The sequence below is a fragment of the Pempheris klunzingeri genome, chromosome 6 (assembly GCF_042242105.1).
Source record: "Pempheris klunzingeri isolate RE-2024b chromosome 6, fPemKlu1.hap1, whole genome shotgun sequence".
NCBI lineage: Eukaryota > Metazoa > Chordata > Actinopteri > Acropomatiformes > Pempheridae > Pempheris > Pempheris klunzingeri.
Genome location: NC_092017.1, coordinates 14,403,257 through 14,424,537, shown reverse-complemented (window position 1 = coordinate 14,424,537; position 21,281 = coordinate 14,403,257). Strand labels below are relative to the sequence as shown.

The 21,281-nt window shown below is 42.4% G+C and overlaps 1 protein-coding gene across 1 annotated transcript in view; it reads left to right on the top strand.

Moving 5' to 3' along the window:
- The window catches only part of acbd6 (acyl-CoA binding domain containing 6), a 30,268-nt gene extending 13,514 nt beyond the window's left edge, over nucleotides 1-16,754 (top strand). The window contains exons 7-8 of the mRNA XM_070832404.1: nucleotides 13,910-13,940; nucleotides 15,865-16,754. Coding sequence (XP_070688505.1) covers nucleotides 13,910-13,940; nucleotides 15,865-16,019 — 186 coding nt within the window. The 3' untranslated portion in view covers nucleotides 16,020-16,754. The remainder of the gene's footprint in view (nucleotides 1-13,909; nucleotides 13,941-15,864) is intronic.
- The last annotated feature ends 4,527 nt before the right edge of the window (nucleotides 16,755-21,281 follow it).

The window sequence follows — 21,281 nt, the reverse complement described above, 5'->3', positions numbered from 1 at the left end:
AGAAGGTCACCTTTAATTCACTTTGTGCCACAGACAAATCCCCCGGGGCTTTAGCAGACAGAGTTAGCTGGTAGCTAGCCTAGTGTTTAGCCTCCCCGAGGTTTAGCAGCATCCAGGAGGCTTTAGCTTTGGTGGTAAGCTGGCTCAGCTGCACATCGGAGAAATTACTCCTCTTCTCTGCCCAGCGGCACGGCACAGTGCAGTTCACGGGGCTGCACACCGAGGCTTTCACTGTAGGGCCGAATCAATTGGAAGTAATCAGGCAAATTGTTTTACGTTGCACAACCCTCATAATCAGGACATTTCACAAATGACTTTCTCTTTTGTGGTCATGCGTGGCCCCTTTTGTTTTGAATGCTTGCTGGGAGGGGGTGGATTTGTGGCGAATGGTTCATAAAAGACTTAACAGTGGGATAACTACGAAACACTTCACTAATGATTTAGAGCCATATCAAGATAATGGCAGCAGAAGACGGTTGATGTATAGATAGAGGCTTTTGTCCTTTTGTAAGCTGTGTCTTATTTACAGTCATGTATTTATCATTAAAGTAAAGACTAATATCCCTGTGTGCCAAGTTTTTTCAGCAGTCAAAGTAGGAAAAACATAAATCTTTGGCCAGGTAGTGATAATGGATGGCTAAAAAGTCTACTGAGGACTTTTAATTTATTTCCCTCCGTCTGATTTAACTGCCTCTTGCATCAAAATGGAAAGAATCCAATGTTTTATCCTGAATCATTGGTGGAGCAAAAAGATGGAGGATGTTGGATTTTCAGATGTATTTTAATTACTTAAAATCCTGTTCGCCTTTAAAGATAGTGTCATTTTGAGCAAATATGTGTAAGTGAAGGAACTAAACCCTAAAATAATATTTCAGAGGGAGCATTCATGCATTCAGGCCATCAGGACCTTTTCACCTAGCTGTCTCTCAGGTGTCAGAGGAAGCCGGCCGTGGACAAGACTGAATATTAAAGACACTGGACCTCTGCAGCAGAGTTACTGGTAGAGCAGATTTATGAGGTGGCAAAGAGGTGGCTGAGAGAAAAATATAGTCAGCTAAATCATACCACTCTGTCTCAATGCCAAATTATCTCACTATGTAAAGCTTACAGAACGATATGCTTCTCATTAGAAGCTGCTCGAACGTCCTTTTGTTTTGTTTTTTTCTTGGGGTTCAACGAGGAAGGTAATTAAGGACAAAAAGAAGGAAATGAGAGTAGCGTTTTTGTATCATTAGAGAAAGATAGAAAAAAACTTGACAGACAGCTTTATTTGTCTGCCGTTTTTGCCCAAAGCTCCAGTCACATGAAACAAAGAGTATGGGAGGTTGTGTATGTTCATAAGAGGAATAGAGGAATGTTTGGGTTGTTTGCAGGCTATTAGAGCGACCAGTAATCTCTCTTGACCTCTACCAACTGCCGAGCAACCAGTAAATAAAGATCAAACATGATTTATGCTTAATTTGTTGATTAAAAAGGGGAGGGGGACTTCAGAGTTCAAACAAAAAGTATTATTATTTGCTTGGCAGAGGAGGAAAATCGTTTGAAATTAATCAACTGATTGTTTTAGTGAATTGTTCGCAAACCCTGGTAACCTGCATTAAGGGCTCGTTTGATAGTTAATCCAGGATCAAGGCAGGGAGGGACTACAATAGGTAGCTGTGTGTGTGTTTGAATACGCAGATCACAGCTCTGCCACCTGCCAATTGTAGATCAGGCCCTGGTGCTAGTAGTGTACATTAACCCCCCCCCCCTCCACCTCCTCATCTTCACCGTGTCTCTGCTCCATCAGCTAATACACACAGAGAAAAGTGGGGCAGGCAGCACAAGCTGTGGGAAAGACAAAAGTAAAACCTCACTTAATCAAATAATGGAAATTAAGGTTTAAACACTGGATTTATATTCTGTGTGCTAGAATGTATTTAAGAGCATTAACGAGGCATTATCTTAAAGACATTCCATCATATCACGACAGCAGGGAAAACACATCCTACAGCACAAATTCACCACTAATTATGTTTCTTTGTATTTATTTAGGAGAATATAATTGTTTTGAAGGTAAAGCAAATGAGAACCGGATGCTGGCATTGAATGCTGGATCAGATTCTTAATTTAGTGTATGTGTTCTCTGATTAGATATGATCACCACAAGGTCCATTTAGTAGCTGTTCTGTAACTTTCGATCAGTTCAGCAGATGAAGTTTGTCCAGCTGTCATGGAGTTCAATATTTTTTTCTGGGCACTTTTCTGAGGACATTTCCAATGTCAAGAACAAACTTTGAGTCTAATAAGCTTTGTTAATTCTGGACTGTATTCTCTTCTGCAGCTCCTTTGTGTTAAGACGACATTAAACACAGATATATTCAAGACATAAGTTAGTGTTTAGTTAAATAGATAAAATAACATGTTCATATTCCTCAAAGTGAGGATATAGTGTTGATATGGATACTGAAACTAGTCGTATTAGAACGGGCATCAAAACATTTCCAATGATAACCAGCAATAATTACAAGTGAGTGACCTGATTTCAGTTAAAAAATGTTTCACAGCAAGATTGTGTCTGTAGGAGATGCTGCAGAATAGGCAAGAGAAATGACAAAAGGATACTGCATTATTACTACAAGTTGAATACAAAAACAGCAAATACAAAAACTAAACAGGATATAGGTGAAATAGGTATGAGTGTTTGGTCCTGCAATAAAAACTATAATGTCTGTAAATCCCAAAAAACAAAATGTCAAAGCAAAGTTTCAGCTTCTGGCCAAGAAATAGTAGTGAATGATCATTTGTACAGTTTGCTTTTTGTACAGAATAGAAACATAAGATATAATATTTTTAATATGCTTAAATTGGTGAAGCTTGGAGGTGGCAGTTAGCAGATTTTCTTTTATTTGAACAGTTTCCCCACTTCCCGCCTGTATGCTAAGCTAAGCTAAACTAAGCTAAGCTGACCAGCTGCTGGCTGTATCTACATATGTACCTCACAGACGTGAGGGTGCTATCTAACTTCTCATCTGATTCTCTGCAAGAGAGCAAATAACTTTAGCTCCCAAAAATGTTGAACTATCTGTTTGAGAAAAGTTTAATCAATGAAAATGGCTCAGTCATCATTGGTGAATCTAAGAGAGTGGTTTTAAGTGATAATGCTTCATTTCTGCGTGACTAAGAGTTGAGGTTTGAGTTTGTCCTTTCATTGGTCCAGACGTGTGTTTGTGTGTGTCCTCTCCCCCTGTGGTCATTCTGTCCAGACACTATAATCCCATACCCACGGCTAAACCTCATCCCACACTCACAACTTTTGGTTTCCAGGTGGAAATCCCAATCCTCCTCTAACCCTCCTAACAAGCTGTAGGGTTGCCATGGAAATATACATTTACAGAGAGGACATGCCCATTCATGGGAACTGGAGTCGAAAAGGCAGGGCTTTGGTTCGGAGGTGACTACAATGGAGGTCAGGAACGGCCCGGAGTAGACCAGTACAATGTCTGACTTAGAGTGATTACTGAGGTAGGATTAGGCTGAGGAAGAGGAAGGACAGGTGAGATGCAGGTTAACACAACACAAACACAATGTCAGGAAGGAAGCATTGTCAACGTTTAAAGTAACAGTGGGTGATCGCAGGAAAAGGCCACACAGGCTTTAAGCACATGACCGCTTCTCACATGCTTTTACTCGACTCAAGCCTGCTTTTTTTTTTTTTGCCTCTCCGTCTGTCTTGCTCCCCCCCTGCTCTCCCCTCACTCCATCCTTTCCCGCCGCCGCCTCTACTTTGTATTAAAACAACATGATCCATGAGGCGGGGAGGGCGACTCACAGCACCGCTAATTCTAATTAATCCAGCGTGGTAGCACGGCCACGGCAGGCCCCAAGCGCTCCCAGTCTATCAGATAGAAATTCATAACTTAATTGAGGTCAGAGCCTCGAGCCGGCAGAACAAAAGTCTCCAGCCAGGACCAGCTAGATCAATAGTAATAAATATCTGACTGGGCGGCCTACAATTGGTGGCTAGAGAGCACACAACAAGTCCCATACACGAAGTCTGCATGTAGAACCTGCTGGGTTATCTGGGCAGAGTGTGGCTGTGACGAGTTGAGCCTTTGAGACTGGCAGAATGGAAAACTAAATTAAATTTACTGGTTCTTGCATTTCTGTACAGTTTTCTTATTCAACTGTATAATTATATGTATTCTTTACTCAACCGGTAACAACAGTTTGTTTTTGTTTGTGTGTAAAATGGAGTGAGATCGGTGTCTGTGTGGCTGATTTGTAACGACATAGGCTCTCTTACTGTATGGATCCATTGATTTGATATTGATGTGAGGGGTGTGGCTGGGCTAGGACTGTTTATTTATCCACTTAATAGAGTAAAACAGTGAATTCAACTCAACTTCACTAATAAATGCTGACAGATGTTACTAAAGCAATCTCTGATATAAAGGGAGATTTCATCCAATTTCACATAAGTTAACACTCGTATTTTCACATCAGCTTCGTTGATGTCCGTTTTTACCTTCTAGAGCTAGACCGATAAATCCACCAAGTTGATATATCCTCTGATATCAGCTATTAGCCTCTGATATGTCACTATCACTGTCAGTGTTGGCTGATAACTAACAAGACAATCCAGTACCTAGAGATATGTTTATGGTGATTTAGGTAATTTCAATGTTCATCAGAGAGTTTATTTGATATGAGCAATAAACTGATATCACCTTGAGCTAAATCTGCTCTGAAAGCTGAGGTTACTCTACCAGGTAAGGCTACAGCTAATCATTTCCATTATCAATCAATCTATTGATTGTGTTTCAGATTCATCAATTCATCTTTTAGCCTATAGAATATATTATAATATCGTGAAAAATGCCAATCACAGTCTCCCAGTGCCCATTAAACTGCTTGATTTCTCAAACTAACCTTCTAAAATGCCCAAAGAAATTTAATTTACAAGATCAAGATTCAAGATTGTAATGTTGCCAAAAACAGAAAAGCTGCTGAGAATATTTGAAATTTCTGCTTAAATGTCTTAAGGTTGATAAATCAACCATTAAAATGTTTGCATCAGCTCAGCTATCAACTTTAATGTTTATAAAATCACTGACAGTTCGGTAAGATGTACAAGTTAGTACAGCTCTTGAAAAAAGTGTTGCTAATTAGTTTAATAATTCAGTGTTGTTATGAAATAATGCAGATGATCTATATGTTCATGAATAGAAAAAAAAAAATATATATATATATAACGTCAGACTGCCGTGTAATATTTGACCACTGAAATAACCAAATAGCACAACACTTCCCTTTTTTGTCAAAGGAAAAAGTCAGACAGCTTCCTAAATACGGCATTCTTGTTTTGTGCCAAATCTCTGGATCACAAATCAAGTCGCATGTCAGGGAAAATATTTCATTTTAATCAAACGGAACAAATCATACGCATTAGCATCTGTTCATGCACATTTTTCATGAAAAGGCATAGTAAACATTTCATACTGAAGTTGCAATATTCAGCAAAAATTAAATGTTGAAACTTTCTTCGTAGATATTATGCAGCTTTGCCATTTTAGAGCTTCGTGAATTCAAGCTCGGGCTGCTGTTGTAGCAAACAAAGAACACGGAACCCTCTCATCTGTGTCCTCTACTGTGTCAACTACTTGTGTGATCAAAGTGGCACACACACACACACACACACACACACACACACACACACACACACTATGGTGGTTGATTGAAATTCTATGGTGGAGGCATTATTACACGTTTGTATCCCTCCCCTTTCCCAGCACTGCCTCCTATAACTAATGGCTCAGTCAGGCCAGTCATAACAAATATCCAGCAAGATTTGTCATAATTGTGTGCGTGCATGTGTGTTTGCGTGTGTGTGTTTGTAATTGTGCAGCCTATCCCTGAGAATACATAGGGTCTTTAAGAAAGAGAAGGCAGCAAGGTGGGAAAGTAAGAGGATGGAATTTATTGAGGATTCAAAGAATAAAAATTGAGAATAAAATTGGATGGAGGGAGAAATAGAGCAGGTAAACAAAGATAGAAGATGCTAGCGTCCATCTCATGTTTTGTTTACGTGCTCTATGTCTTTATGGTTTGGATGACAGGACAATATTTACTGTGGTCCAGTATCCATTTGTATGAGATTGTATCATGCCATACTGTTTACCTTTATTTGTCAGGTATTAAATTAGCTGAATACACCAAAAATACACATGACATCTCATTATTTCCTCAATTGATTTGTCAGAAGCTTTCTCCAGAAATTATATCATAATATATATTGATACCAGAATATCAGATTAAACACAGAATACTATGACAGAAGTTTATCCTTATTGTCCAACCTCAGAGACGAGCCCAAAAGAATCAAAAAGGTACATTTAAACCAGGATTCTTGTGTGCATGCATGTTTATTTATGTGTCCATAGCTTGCAGCATGAAAATTGTACCCACTCAGCCAGACATGGACGCAGTCAGAGCCACACTGAGCATCTTCACACGCTCCACAGATTAATACAAGAATGTGAGACACTCCCTCAGCTTTATGCACACATTAGTACAGATATTATAAAGATATTATAAAGAAGCCAGGAAAGTCTTTCTTAAATAAGTCCAATGACAGCACAAGCGTAATTTATTGCTCCTGCATTTACAAAAGTGTGTGTGTTTGTGTCTGCCTGTGTGTGTACGCATCTGTTAACGTAAAGGAGGGCAGTGTTCCTGTTGGCATTTTGTGTTAAATGGATAAAAGAGAATCTGTCAGACGGGTCTTTTAAAAGTTTACCATTTCTAAGCAAATAGGAATCAGAACCCACATAAAAGGCACCATATCCGCCACACAGCACTTGACATTTTATAAGCATCACTCGAAGGTGCTCTTATAGGATTCATATTTAGTACCTGCCGCACATTAGCTCAACTCGATGAAATGAGAGCTGTTGCCGCGCTGTGTTAAAAGGCCCTATCGGACATAGATACAGTTATGAATCTATAATATGAGCACTCAGAAAAGAGGCAGTGACTTGACAGTAATAGTGCAGCCTAAAGAGCCATTCCAGCAGGTAACAGTCCTCTTTGCCATCATCAGCTGTTGTTTCTTTCTTATTGGCCACTCACTGGGCCTTGCCTACACTCAACTATTTGATTTCCATCGTTCTTAACCATCCACATAAATTGTCAGGAGCATTAAAGCTGTCCTCGACCGTTTCAGACAGAGGGAGGGGGAGGGAGGGGGGCAGAGTGAGAGAGTGAGAGCTGGATACAGACAGCGAGGGGAGGGGACGGGGGTGAGGAGAGAGAATAAACAAAGTAAGTGTTTTGCCTTCCATCAGTCTCCCGCAGTACTCAGCTTTATGAGTCCCTCTCTCCAAATGCCTCAGCCGCAGCCCCCACTGCCTGGCCATTGATTTTCATATTACACTCTTTTATGTATTTATTTATTTCATATATTTCTTTTTAAACATCATCGATGAGCCGCAGGAGGACAGACGGGGGGCCTCTGGCGATGTTAATTCTCAGTCTCAACCTTATCCTCCTCTCTGATGGCTTTAATGGAGGCTAAGGTGTCCCACGGGAACAAGCAAGCTTGGCGACATGGGAAGGGGAGGGAAGTGCGGAGGGGAGGGAGATGTGCATGAAGAGAAGAGGGTTTGGAAAGAATGGAGACTTGGAGAAAAAAGAGGATTCTTTTGTGTGGTTTGACAAAGAAAGGCAAGAAAATCAGACTACTGTGGGTAAGGCTATGTTCAGTCCAGATTGAGCGGCTTTAGATTCTTTTATTACCCTTTGTTCCAGACCCACAGGAGTTGTTTTGGGATGGATGACCTCTGCTGACGTAAGGTGTATCACACTTTTGGGCCTCTTGACAACTCCGACACAATAAATACCTATAATCCCTGGCATCCTTCAGGACCCCTGTCAGCTCTGGACCTTTGAATCATTCAGGTTTTCCCCCAAACTGTGAGGTTGCTGATGGCAGTGATGGGCTGAGGGGGAAGGGGGATCACCCAGGCACCTGAAGGACGCTCCCAGGAGGTGTGAAGGGCAGTGAATTTGGCGTCAGGCTAATTTGACCGTGGGTGGCAGTGCTCACACACCGAGTGGCAAGGTTACCTCTCCCTGCTCAGAGAGGAGACCCAGATTCAATTAGGGCTGGCCCCGGTCTGCAGATCCTTTTAACACGGGGGCCTTCCCAACACACAAACACACACAAACACACACATCTGAGAACCACACAAAACTATACACAGCAAACACAGGGTAAACTCATGTGCATGCACAGGCCTTTAGACACAGCACATACTCACATACAAAACATATATTTTTATGAAAAGTCACCTTTGCTTAGAAATACAAGACTTGAGAGGTAGACTGCTTTGTGGTTGGGAAAAGAAAAGATTTACATTAACATGGACGTTATGAATTTATTGGATTTTTGTGGCATTTGGCCTCTGCTATATAGCTCATATAGGCTTTAAATTCTCAGATGTTGCTTTCCTTAAATGTGACAATGAATATAACTTAACCATTAAAATAAAGAGCTACTAGACTAATTGTTGTCTATTATAGATCAAAAAAGCAGCTTCAAGCACGTTTCAAGTCGCTACAAGCTAATTTTCTCATCGTTTTGAATACCCACGACTGCGTGGAAGAAAACAAACATTTCATGGTACTGTGTGTTTTGGAGAAGGGTTAGCAGAGAAAAGTATGCATGATCACCAGTATGGAGCTATAGGTTGGTTCTGTCTGATCCATGATGTTGGTGCCACGGTAGTTGCTCTGGTTACAGATGGGGCTGGGTCTCCTCCATCTTACCCAGATCTGTGCTCTGCTTTCTGATTAATGGCACCTGCTCATCATAATGCTATCTGCTAGAATCTGCATACCAATGATCCCAGTCGCCTATCGATTCACCCCTCATCTTCCCCACACACACCCTGGAGACTGATCCACACACACACAAATACACACACAAATGCACACACTCATCCCCCATTCACCCACCCCCAATCACTGTCATTATAAAAGTCAGCAGCTGCTGCATCCATTGATCATAAATCATAATTGCTTGTCCATTTTTTCCCACTTGTTTAATGTTGCTGTCAGGGACGGAAGGGGGAGAAAAGGGGGAGGCGAGAGGAAGAAAAGCACAGAGAAAGTTTGCTGAGACACAGAAAGAAAGATGAGACAGAAAAAAAAGAGCTGAAGGTTAAATAGGAGAAGTCGGTGAGAGTCAACCAAAAGCACATTTTTGGCCTTTTGGAATGGGTTTGCAGAACACGCAGTCTTCACAAGGTCAGCTAGTGGCCATCAGAGGAACTGCAGCTCAAGACACCTCTGCATTAGCTTTTGTATTCATTTGAGAAACATGTTGGAAGGGATTTTTCTTGTTTTGTCAAGTAGCCGAGATGACTGCCAATCATCTTGGCTAAGGTCTTGTTTGTTAATGGTAATTACACTAATATCTCAATCTGACAGTCGTCATGATTTATTGATGTTAAATTCCAGCACCTTTAAGCAGTATTTTTATTTCCAGACAAAACACTTGTTAGTGAAAGACAGCGATAAAGCCATAGTGTGCCAATAATGTATTGTCCATTGTATAATGAATACCACTTAAATAATGGTTACTATTGAGAATGAAGCTCAGCAACACACAAAACTTTTCCCCCTCTGTGTAAGAAAGAGAAAGGGCTTGATTTAGCAGCAATAAAGAAAATGGTATTAAGGAAAGAAAAAAAGTCAGTACCCTTCACATCACCCACCATATACCAAAGATCACTGGCAGTTAGATTGGCATGGTATGAAAACATGAAAGCTTTTGCAGTCTGTAGGGCCAACACACACACACACACACACACACACACACACACACACACACACACACACACACACACACACACACACACACACACACTGTGCTTTCTTCAGTCTCATATGCTGCAGCAGTCTCCACAGCTGGTGGTGGATTTGACAGAGCTTTTAACCTCTACCCACAATCTCCTCTCTGGCTCGGGCACAGATGAACAGAATGAAACACAAACTGACTGAAACCTAGTTTCAAGCAGAGATAGACTCAAGGGACCTCTGTGTCCTATTTGTATCCCTGACTGAGTTAAGTTTCCGCCGCTGATATGCCCTTGATCCCTCCACATAATGCTGGCGTAAACGGCTTGGGTTGAATTTTCGGAGCATTCTTGTCCCGTCATGTGATGTCTGTGAAGGCAGACTGGTGGAGAAAGCAAGTTAAACCACTTTCCAGAAGTGAACACAACATCTGTGACAGTCCCTTTGTGTGTTCTCTGCAGATAAACAGAGTTACTGACAATATTTCATTTGATCCTGGATGGCCTCAGTCTGACTCTGAGTTGCCTCGTCACTCCTGAACTCTTTTAGGATAATTGTACCGCAAAAGACACAAATATATACACACAATAATTTTTCCTCTTTCGTTGGGCCAGTTTTGGACAAGTTACTGTAAAAATGTGATCTGTAAATGCATAAAACAAAGGAAATGAAACTGTGTGCTCATATCATTCTACATCCTTGATTTGCTCTCCTTGTCTTTCATCCATCTTGCTTCACATCACTCGTGTGGTAGAAATGATAGATTGGTGTGACTCAAATTCAGCAAAACTGCAATTGTTCTAATAGATCAATCCCTATCCATGCTGCTCCTAAGCATATTGCTCCACCCCATTAGGGTGATACACCACACAGTGCTGGATCTGTGCTGCTGGTATTGTGCAAGCAGTTGCTTTATTGAGCACTCTGCTGACATCCAGCCCAGCATTTCTGCACCGCAAGGGGAAACTTTGGATGACATGTAAAAGCAGGGGTTCTGTGCGACATGCCTCCGTAATGGGATGGGAACAGGGGTGCACCAGAGAGAGGGGGGTAAAATGCCACGGTAGCTGACTGCAGGTATTGGGGGAGAGTGGTGGGATGGGGAGGGGAGGGAGTGTCTCCTCCAGGCTGCTTCCAAAGCAAATGGAAGACAATCCAATTTCCTGTGATTCCATCAAGCCTCCGTCCTGGATGCAGGGGCATTAGGGAAGGCTGAGAGGACAGGCCGCTGACCCCTCACATGAACATGCAAGCAGCATGTACGCTGCACACATACACTCGCGCACTCAACATGTTTCCTCGCACACATACACGGGCAACATGTTTGGATTTTATTTTCACTGCGCTTTAGATAGTCATTTACATAGTAATGTACCGAATGTTAGAGATGGCATATACAGTATGTTTTGTTTGTGAATCAGTAACCTCTCATTCATTCTTTTGTGTGTGTGTGGGTGTGTGTGCGGGTGTGTGTGTGCGCTTGTTGAACAACAAACTGCAGATTAGCGCTTGCTACAGATTAGAGCTTAAACCCCTTACACTTTAATTATAACTGTATGTATTTACGTGCATCGGGGTCTTTCACTTGGCCCTGGCTGTAAATATCTACCACTGTCCCATGCAGAGTGTGTGTGTGTGCGAATGTGTGGTACTGTAAGATAAAGAGACAATAGTTGAGTGTGTGTTTTTTTTTTTCATAAATATGGCAGAGCATCCCCCTTTTATTTTGGCAAAAAATGTCAGACGTTAAAATTTTACCTCCGCCAACTGTATCGTGCAGTTCTGTCAACTCTCTCGAGAATCAACATTATTGTGAGAGACAGACACAATGTCCGCAATACATCACAGGTTGTGATTTGACTCGCAGACAGACAGCATTGTTGTGTTGGGTTAACTACGGCACGCTTTCCACGCTGGTGGTGATTTGCATCTGTGCTCTGTGATCCACCCAGAGGGAATAGAAAGCTCTAATCCAATCAGCAGGTCCCTGAAGTGCTGCCCCGGAGAGAGAGAGAGAGAGAGAGAGAAAGACAACAATAGGATCACTCTGCACTGGGCCCAGCTAGAGAGGGAAGACGGGAAAGAGAAGAGGAAGGAGAAGGAAAGGAAAGGAGCGATTGAAAAGGATGAAGATTGAAGAGGCGACTGAATGGAAAAGAGAGAGAAAGGTGGAGGTGGTAATGAAAGGAGAGAGGAGAGGAAAGAGAGAGGTGACGTGGGTGAGGTAATGAAAGAAAAGAGATGAGGGAGGTGTGGTGTGGAGGAAGAGAGGTCAGAAGAAGAAGAGGAGGAAGGATTGGAAGAGAGTGGAGGACAGACATGGAGGTAACCACAACAGGAAGGTGCACGAGAGGATCTGCTGTTAGAAGGTCAAAGGTGGAAAGACTAATGAATAATTTCACCAGAACAGTTTTAGTAATTTGGAAGTATTTCGACTGCAGTGACATTTTTCAGTATAGAAAGAAATGTCACAGCGCCTGCTGGCTTTTAATCTGTCTCTGAGCGTTTGAAGCCATTGTGTTTGGCTCAACTACTGCCCTTGATGTGAGACTGCAGGCAACAGTTTGACCATTTATCATCATTATGAGGTGCAAAGGCAGGCTGGAGCAGTGATTAAGAACTGAATCTCCTGTTGGTGATGCCTGTCATATATTGTGTCTTATTATACCTGCACACACACACACACACACACACACACACACACTCTTCCCCATCCCCGTCCCCGTCCCCGTCCCCAATCCGCAGTTCTAACGAGAGTTATATCTCTGCTGTTGACCCCTTGACTCTAAGTATCATTTTTACTGTTCAAAAGACGGACACCCACACATCCGCCTGCACACACGTGAGGCCACCACTGATTTTCTGGTCACCCTCTGTCACTCAGTCTTCTCTCCATTGTCCCTGAGCTGTTGTGTGTCAGGGTCACGCAGCCTCTGTGGTTAATTCATTTAAAAGATAAGGCTGTACATGGTCTATATGTTCCTCCTTGTTAAACAACTCAAAGAAAAGACCAAAACCAACAATGAATTGCTCTACTAACAAGCATTGTCTGCCAACCACGGCCTGGTGTGTCTTATTCCTTTGTGCCATAAAGCTCTATTGTTGTCCAGAAACTATTAAAAACACATCAGCGAGACACAATGTTGCACTGGGTGACATGGTCATTTACATAAGCAAGGGCCCTGTAGTTTATTTGAGTCCATTCCACATGCTGCCACTCTGATCACTAGAGCACCAAATGTTTATTAATCCGCAACAGAAAATAGTCCCTTACAAATGCACCTCTGGTTTGAGTAAAGTTTCCTAAAACCAGCTGTGTCTAGCTGTTTAAGGGAACATCTAAGCCTTTTTTTAAATGAACCTGGATATTTGTGAGATGTTTTAAAAGATATACATATTCAGTAGGAACAAATGGGCTCTGGGCTAACTGAGTCAAAAGACCATTATGGCATAGCAGCTGAGTGGGAAAAGGCCTACGAGCTGTAACTCTGAGTCAGTGATGTCAAGGATTTCTGACAACTACGATATCTCCCACTTGGCCCAAAGAACAACAGAAGTGTAAACAAACAGCTGGAAACATGATTGCAATGCTGCAAAATGCTGACAATTATGTCTAAGGTCAAATATTAACACCAATAGTGTCAACTCAGGTATTTTGAATGAAGCTAAACACTGTTTGTACTCGTTAACAAAACCCCTCTGACCACAGTGTGTGTTGATGCAGTTGACTTGGGGTTGAGATGTAGAGTTAGGGCTAATACTAATCTGGTATTTTGGGGAGGGGGCGGGGGGGGTCGTAATGCTGGAGGCACCTCCACTGTAATAGATTGAGTTTTAGTCACTCATTGGTTCAGGTTGATTGGAGCTGGAAGTCACCTGCAAGTTGAAAGGTTTGATTTGCAGGTCACATGTTTCTCAAATCAATATCTCATCTTCTCATAACCCCCCTTTGGTACGATGAAAACGAGGCACCCTTTGTCCACAGTGGGAGGTGATTGGTACTCCAGAAGCTAAAAGTTTTCCTGTTGACTCAGGTCTGTTGATGTAACGACTTGTTTTTGTCTTACAGGATAATGAAGGGCAGACGGCGCTACATTATGGTAAGAAGGCCTCTTATTAATCTCAGCAGGCCAAAATGTTGTGCAGTCACTTTGAAAAAAAAAAAGCACAATTTATTTTCTTTTTCTTCTATAAAGCTTTTTGCAAGTGTGTGTGTCCAGTTTTTCTCATTTTGAAACAAAACTCTTCACATTTATTGTACACTGACATTATGTTGTCCATGTGCGCGCTCTCTTTATATACAGCAGGTTGTTTTCTGTACACACTCACTCTTTGCCCATATTTGTCTCAAATTTATCATCTTTCCCTCCTCTTCCTCCCAGTCTCTCCTCCATTCCTCATCTTTATTTTCTACAGTTGTTTTTCGCCCAGATTCTCTCATTGGTCGCTGTTGTATCGTGTGTGTGTGTGCGTGTGTGTGTGTGTGTGTGAGAGAGTGTGTGTCCTTTGGTATGTATGTGGGAATGCCTTTCTGGTTTTGGTGTGTGTGTGTGTGTGTGTGTGTGTGTGTGTGTGTGTAATAATCGCCAGGCCTCCCAGAGGAAATCAGCACTGGTCCTTAGACTCCCCTGACCCTCTCATGCCCCAACACACATGTCCCAGAGGGGCGGTTCCCCTGTCCGCTGTGTGTGTGTGTGTCTGTGTGAGTGAGTGTGTTTGGCTGCACCATCTGTCCCCCTGCTTGGTGGTGTTAGAGTGGGCATGTTGCATCACCCAACAGTGATCTGCACATACACAAACACACACATTCTCAGCAGAGGAAGCCCCGAGGATGGGGCATAAAAAGATGACTAATAAACATAAGCGATGAACTCCAAGAGACAAATAGCAGAGAATGAAAATTCATTCCCACCTCTCTTTGCACAGGGCCACAGTGGCTGGCAAGTGATTAATTGAGGGTTTACTGCTCACCATAAATTGTTCTCCTCCTCTACGGCTCCCCTGAGGGCCAGCCACTTTTTACAGCTCAAGGCCCAGGCGAGACACCCGCCACGCGCACATACACACACACACACACACACACACACACACACACACACACACACACAACCCGCTGGTTAAATAAAATACTGTTTAGAGCAACAAGAGGAGTAACACAAGCGTGGCTGGAAAAATAAGCCAAGCTTTGTTAGTCTGATTTGGCTAAAAGACAAGTGATTCTTGAAGTGTTTACACACCTCATACTATTCATAGACACAACTTGAGCATGCACACACAGTCGCTTACACACTCACAAGCATTCCGATGTATCATCATATCTCATGCACACACACTCCTGCCAGCCAGCCGCCAGCCACCCCTGGGCTGGGGGTTAAAAGGCCCGGCTGTCAATCACTGTGGCTGCTGACATCAGCGATCATGGCGCAGCACACAGTCTGCTCTTTAAGAGGAGTGAGCGATTGACACCGACAGAGAAGAGCACTCAGAACAAGAGAGGAAGAGAGAGGAGACCGGGGGGGAGAGAGGGTGAGGTGCCAGAGGGCCGAGAGGTGCATCTGGAAAGCAGGGACCTGCTAACTGGGTTAAGAAAGTGCAAACCTCCCCCGCTCCTCCTCCTTATACAGAGAGAGAGAGAGAAGACCCTTTTAGTGGGGCACAAATTGCCAATGGGGCAGAAATGAAGTGTTTGAGAGAACCACAGGTCCAGGCCGGTGTCAGTGCCGGGCCTGCAGATGGGCTTTTCATTAACTGCAGCACTTGTACATACTTTATTTAACTACAGTACGCAGAAGAAAGGAATGAGGCAAAATGTGAAAATGTGAACCTCATGGTGGCGCTACAGGAAAAGTCAGGGTTTCACCAAAGTCGTTCTTGTGGTCACTAGGGTTCATCCTCTGGGGATAGTGAATGTCTGTACCAATTCATCCAGCCATGTTGCTAGCACCTCTGTGCTTTTTATTTCTCTTCTTTGCTGTATTCTTCTCCTGCTAACTCCTCTGTTATTTTTCTCTCTTCTTCTCGTAGCATCGGCGTGCGAGTTTGCTGACATCGTGGAGCTCCTGCTGAACGCTGGGGCCGACCCGTCCATCAAAGACATGGAGGGCTCTCTCCCTGAGGAGGTCACTGAATCCAGCGCCATCTCCTCTCTCCTGCGTCAGTACACTGCTCCAAAAGGCTAGCTCGCCCACCCACCACCACCCTACGGTCCCCGCTACGCGTCCCTGTCACACTCTGTTCATCCCCAGAAGTTAGTAGACCAGGATCGCTAAGGTTTAATTTGATTTTCTTTTCCAAATACTTGAGCTGAGTTTGATTTCATTGGCTTAACTCTTTGGAGCCGCAGGTTCTAAACATTAGCCCTTCCATTTGATAAGACACATGAAATGAAGCGCACCGCATGTATTTTCATTCATCTAAATACTGTATATTGACTTTATATACCCAGTAGGGTTGGGTGATATGACGATTACTGCGAGATGATAGAGATCTGTCAACTGGTTGAGATTTTGCTGAGGTAGCTGTACCTTAAACATCTCCCGTTGTATTTGATCATTGCAGGTAATTTTGCAAATCAATGAGTGGGACTGCTTATTGGCAGTTTTGGAATGACAGGATTTGTGCATCAATGTGATGACGTATCTGGATTTGTCAGGTATGTAAATCACTGGAGAACCCGAAAAACAGACATTCCCATCCACTTATTTTATCTGGAAACAGTTTTAAATTTTCAGAAAAGTCATATCACAGTACATATATGTATATGGTAACAGAATATTTTATACATATCACACACTCCTACTGCCCAGGTCTGAAAATCAACCAGGCCTTTTAGTCTGGGTCAGCCCTCTCTGATCATCTGTTCAATCAGTTGTGTTACATTGAAGGAATGCTTTAATCATTTGTCATTTATCACATTAAAGTATTCAACAAATCTGTTCCCTCTGTTCATTAGATAACTTACAGTCACATGACAGTGTACTGTGTTCTATCATACCATAATATTTCTAGTATAAACACACACTGCAAATATTCATTCTGCACTGCTACGCTGAAAGTCTTCGTTTTGCCATCCTGCGCTCACATCCCACCTTAGTGATCAGTACATTTGGCCTAAACCGTCTGTTATCTATACAGATTAAATTAACTGAACCAAGTTTTCATTATGTGCCTAAAAGCAAATGCAGTTTGGAAACACAGATATAGTAAAGATTTTATGTGAATAAATTAACATGTACATGAGAGTTTAAGTGTTATACAAAAAGATAGATAGATCACCTCCCACAAAGCAGGCAAGAAACAAATTCAAAATGAAAACAAAAAACATTTAATGCGAAAAAAGCAATAGAAAAATTTTGTTGGATCACACAAAAATTACCAGATCCGGTTCCTGCTGAGAAGGAGGAAAGACTGGAACACACAACATGCACAGAGTCCAACCAAGTGGTATGCTACAATACAAAAGACGCCAATAGAAGTCCCAAGACCCTTTTATATAGCCTTGGTCTTATTAGAAGTATGTCTCATGATTAAGCTATTATTTCAAACGGTACTGATTTGTGTTAATAAATGGAAAAACTTATTTTGCAGTCCTGACCAAATGCACACTATGTTTTAATCCACACTCACTCCCCTCAACTGGCCCATCTTCATCATCCACATACATACTGTAAACACAACATACTGTACACACAACACTGGGCTCTGTAGTATTATGTCATATAGGAGAGATCTGGATGTTCTCCAAAAATAACCAACACATGGTCTCAGTCCAAATCTGCTTTAGTCGCCCTCAAGCCGCTCTGATCAGCACATTCTCTCTGCCTCAGCTCTCACACACACACACACACACACACACACACCATCAGATGAGAATACACCAAATCTGGATCCTGGATCTTAAGTACAGCTTCATGAAGAAGCAAATGCACATTTTGTACACAACAGCAGGGACAAAGCTTAATCCTAACACACTCCCTTGCGCCACGCCTGCCCTCATCCCCTCAAAGTTTTACTTAAATCTGCCTTGACACAAGGCGTTAGATAACCGTCTCAACGTGTTTGGTTGCAGCCTGCCAGTCACTCACAGATCCATGACAGCAGAAGATGGTCGACCCGGCATTGATAGTCATCACCAGGGGCACCACTTCAAATTCAATTTTTGGCTTGACAGCTGTTGTACAGTGCCTGTACTGAATTGAGATGCAAGCAAGCTGTGCTATACATGAGGTGAATTAAAATCTCTCCACATAATGTCTATATCTGCATCCATGTCCTGTCCTTGCCTCCCTCACAAACCACATGGGAAAAAAAGGGACAGGAGTATTTTTTTTCCCCCAAAAGTATCATCATTCACTTTTGTAGACTCCAGCCATAGAGCCTTCCTCAATGACATTTTCTGCATCTCCCCTGATGAATTTTGAGGAGGAAGCCTACATGAGCTGAGAGGAAACCTTTTGAGTATTCAACCTGAGTCTGAGACATGATGTGCTACAATCCCACAAAGAGACCGCCAGTGACCGTCTTATTGTTAAGAATTCAATCCACATCCAGCCATTAGGCTGTTGGTGTATCTCTAAAGCTTGTTTGGGGCCCTGTGTTGTCTCCTCATTGCTTCCTAAACCCCGTTATACTGGCTTGAGGTAAGAGAGGGTGACGGCAGCCGTGCTTCCCCCCCTCAGCTCGTCTGCAAGACTCTGACACTAAGCCCATTATGCTTCCATTATGGGGCTTCAATTTTCCTCTGAGCTTTTCACTTTTGACACTGCAGCTCCCTCCCTCTCCAAACCGCAGACGCACACACACCCCCAGGCCCAATATTGTTCAGCGGTTTTGAATATTTATGCACTTTTTTGGAGGTGAAAAGTAATAAACTACTTTTACTCAAGAAGTAAACTTAAGTAGAGTTTTCAGGTACCAGTACTTTGCTTGAGTGCTCCCGTTTTGTGCAGCGCTATACATTTACTGCAATGCACACCCAACAGTTCTTTACAGTATTTCATAGGTGCAAAACACAGCAACAATACTCCTCATTTTACAAAACTAAATACAATGTGATAGCCCCTAAACAATTTATGTGCAATGTGACTTTTCATCCAAAGTGGCTTACATTTAGTGACCAATTTTCAGGGTTCTGTGTCTTCTTCCAGGAACAAATAAACTTGGGGAGCCGGGCACACACCTTCTTCACAGCAGACATTACAGGTATTACCAATAACACTGCAAATGGCTCAAGTGTCCCAGTAAGTGACGGTGAGCCAGCATGCACAATACAAGGACCATGAAACTGAAGCAGCTAAATGGAATTGGGCCATCATTCATTTTATCATTTACACCCTTACTTTTCCTGCTGTTACATGTCAATATATCATTAATAGGGCTAGAGAAGACCTACTAATAGCCTGTCTACTGACGGCAGACCCAGACTGATGTTTTTACTTATTTTACTTCCATTGTAGATATAACTTTGATGAAACATCTGGCATGAAAACACACAAAATATATTTTTAAAAATCTGCTTGTTGTCTCCCATACCACTGATCTGGCAAATAAATCAGCATGAGCCTGTAACATAGTTTTATTAGATGTATCATTCACAGTGTCTTGTTGTTTTGTAATTAACCTACAAGCAATTTAGTACACTAAACAAATGTAGTTTTTAGTTACATATCTTAATACCAGGTTTTGGAGTGCCCCAGTTACCCTTTGCACATGTAAAGATCTTATCCAGGTTTCTGATCGTTCTCCACCATGTGAGAAGGCGCATCTTTCCTCAAGTTACATAATAGATAGTCAATTAAAGATTAAATATGATGGTAAATGATGCAACAATGATCAACAAGCTGAACATGATCAAAACTGGAATAAAACCCCAAACTGGAATGCTAATGTGAATGTAAGCATATTCATTCAGACACCAGAGTGAGAATTACTTTATGCTGTTTTTGATGTGTGTGTTTGCTGTCAGGAACCTGTGATGTCTTTGTGGACGTGTGTGTGTGTGCGTGTGCGTGCCCCTCTTAAATGATTCCTCCAGAGGACTCCTTCCTCCTCTCCTCCTTACCTCACTCATGTTTCCCCTCTTCATCGTTCGCTCACCATCATTCTGCACACTGACTCTATTTTCTTTTACCTCTCCACTGTTTTCTCTCTCCTGTAAGAGCAATACCATGTCAGTGCTTTTGCCAGCTCTTAATGCAGCCCTTTACCCCACCCCACCATACCTCCCCACCCCTTCCTCCATCTTCTCTTCACGCTGCAGCAGCATCCACCCTGAGCAGCATCTCTGGGAACCCAACAGTAAGCAGAAATCCCTCTGCTGCTGAAACACTTCCCACTAATATCAGAGGCTCATTCACTAGTGCCCAAGAGTGTGTGTGTGTGTGTGTGTGTGTGTGTGTGTGTGTGTGTGTGTGTGTGTGTGTGTGTGTGTGTGTGACTCCAAAGCTCAGCTCGTAAGCATTACATGTAGTTTATGCTGATGAACAAGCGTCTCAGCCACCCTTAAGCCGACAAACGGTAAAGCGTGTGGTTTTGAAGGCCTGGAGAACAAGGCTTCCAGTACAAGCAAACATATTATCACTGCATCACTGGTTACCTGTCATCTATCCGATATGCGCAGCAGGATAATTGAGTGGAAAACGCCCGGTTTTACATTAAAACAGCATTGAGCTCACAACCTTGAGGGTGTCATTGAGAGGCCTCTGTCTGACTCCAGCCCCACTATAAGACTCACTCCGTCATCCTGGGATCATTGTTCACTGCAGGAAGGATAGAGTCGTTTGGTGAGAAAAATGCCCTGTCTTGATGCTGCAAGATTGACTTTCGGGCTGAAACAAATTCTATCTATTTTGCATGTTAATTTATTTCCTTTTGCTTCAGACAAAAAAAAAACTGTTTCCTTCAGGAAGTTTGTAATAAAAGCCTTGCGATCAATGATAATGGCATTTGTGCTTGTGTTTGTCATCTTCGCATAGGCAACAGTGGTGGAGTTTGCGCAGATTTATTTGTATACTAGTGCTGTAAGTGGCGTGTAAATTATCCTAACTGTCTGTGTGGCTTTTTATCTTTGTAAGGCAGTACTATTAGAGCCTATCCATTATTGCCCATAGCCCGGCCAATCAATGCTTAAATAAAAATCAGCTCAATTTGTGGCGTTTTATGCAAACGTGCAAACTCAAGTCTTTGCTTTTTGTTTTTATAATGTAACAGGAATAGCTAAAACACAAAGGAATCGATAACACTTTAGTTTGGGTTAGGTTGGCCCGCTCTCAGACAAGTGCTGCACGTTGCTGCATACAAATGAGTTTCATACAGATGTACACTGTGGTGTAATTTCATTATAATTCTATGCATAGTTAGCCAACGCCATAGTTACAGGGAATAAATCCGCTGTAACCTGAGAGGTTTTAGCATTGCAGCCACTACAGTGCAGAACAATGGCA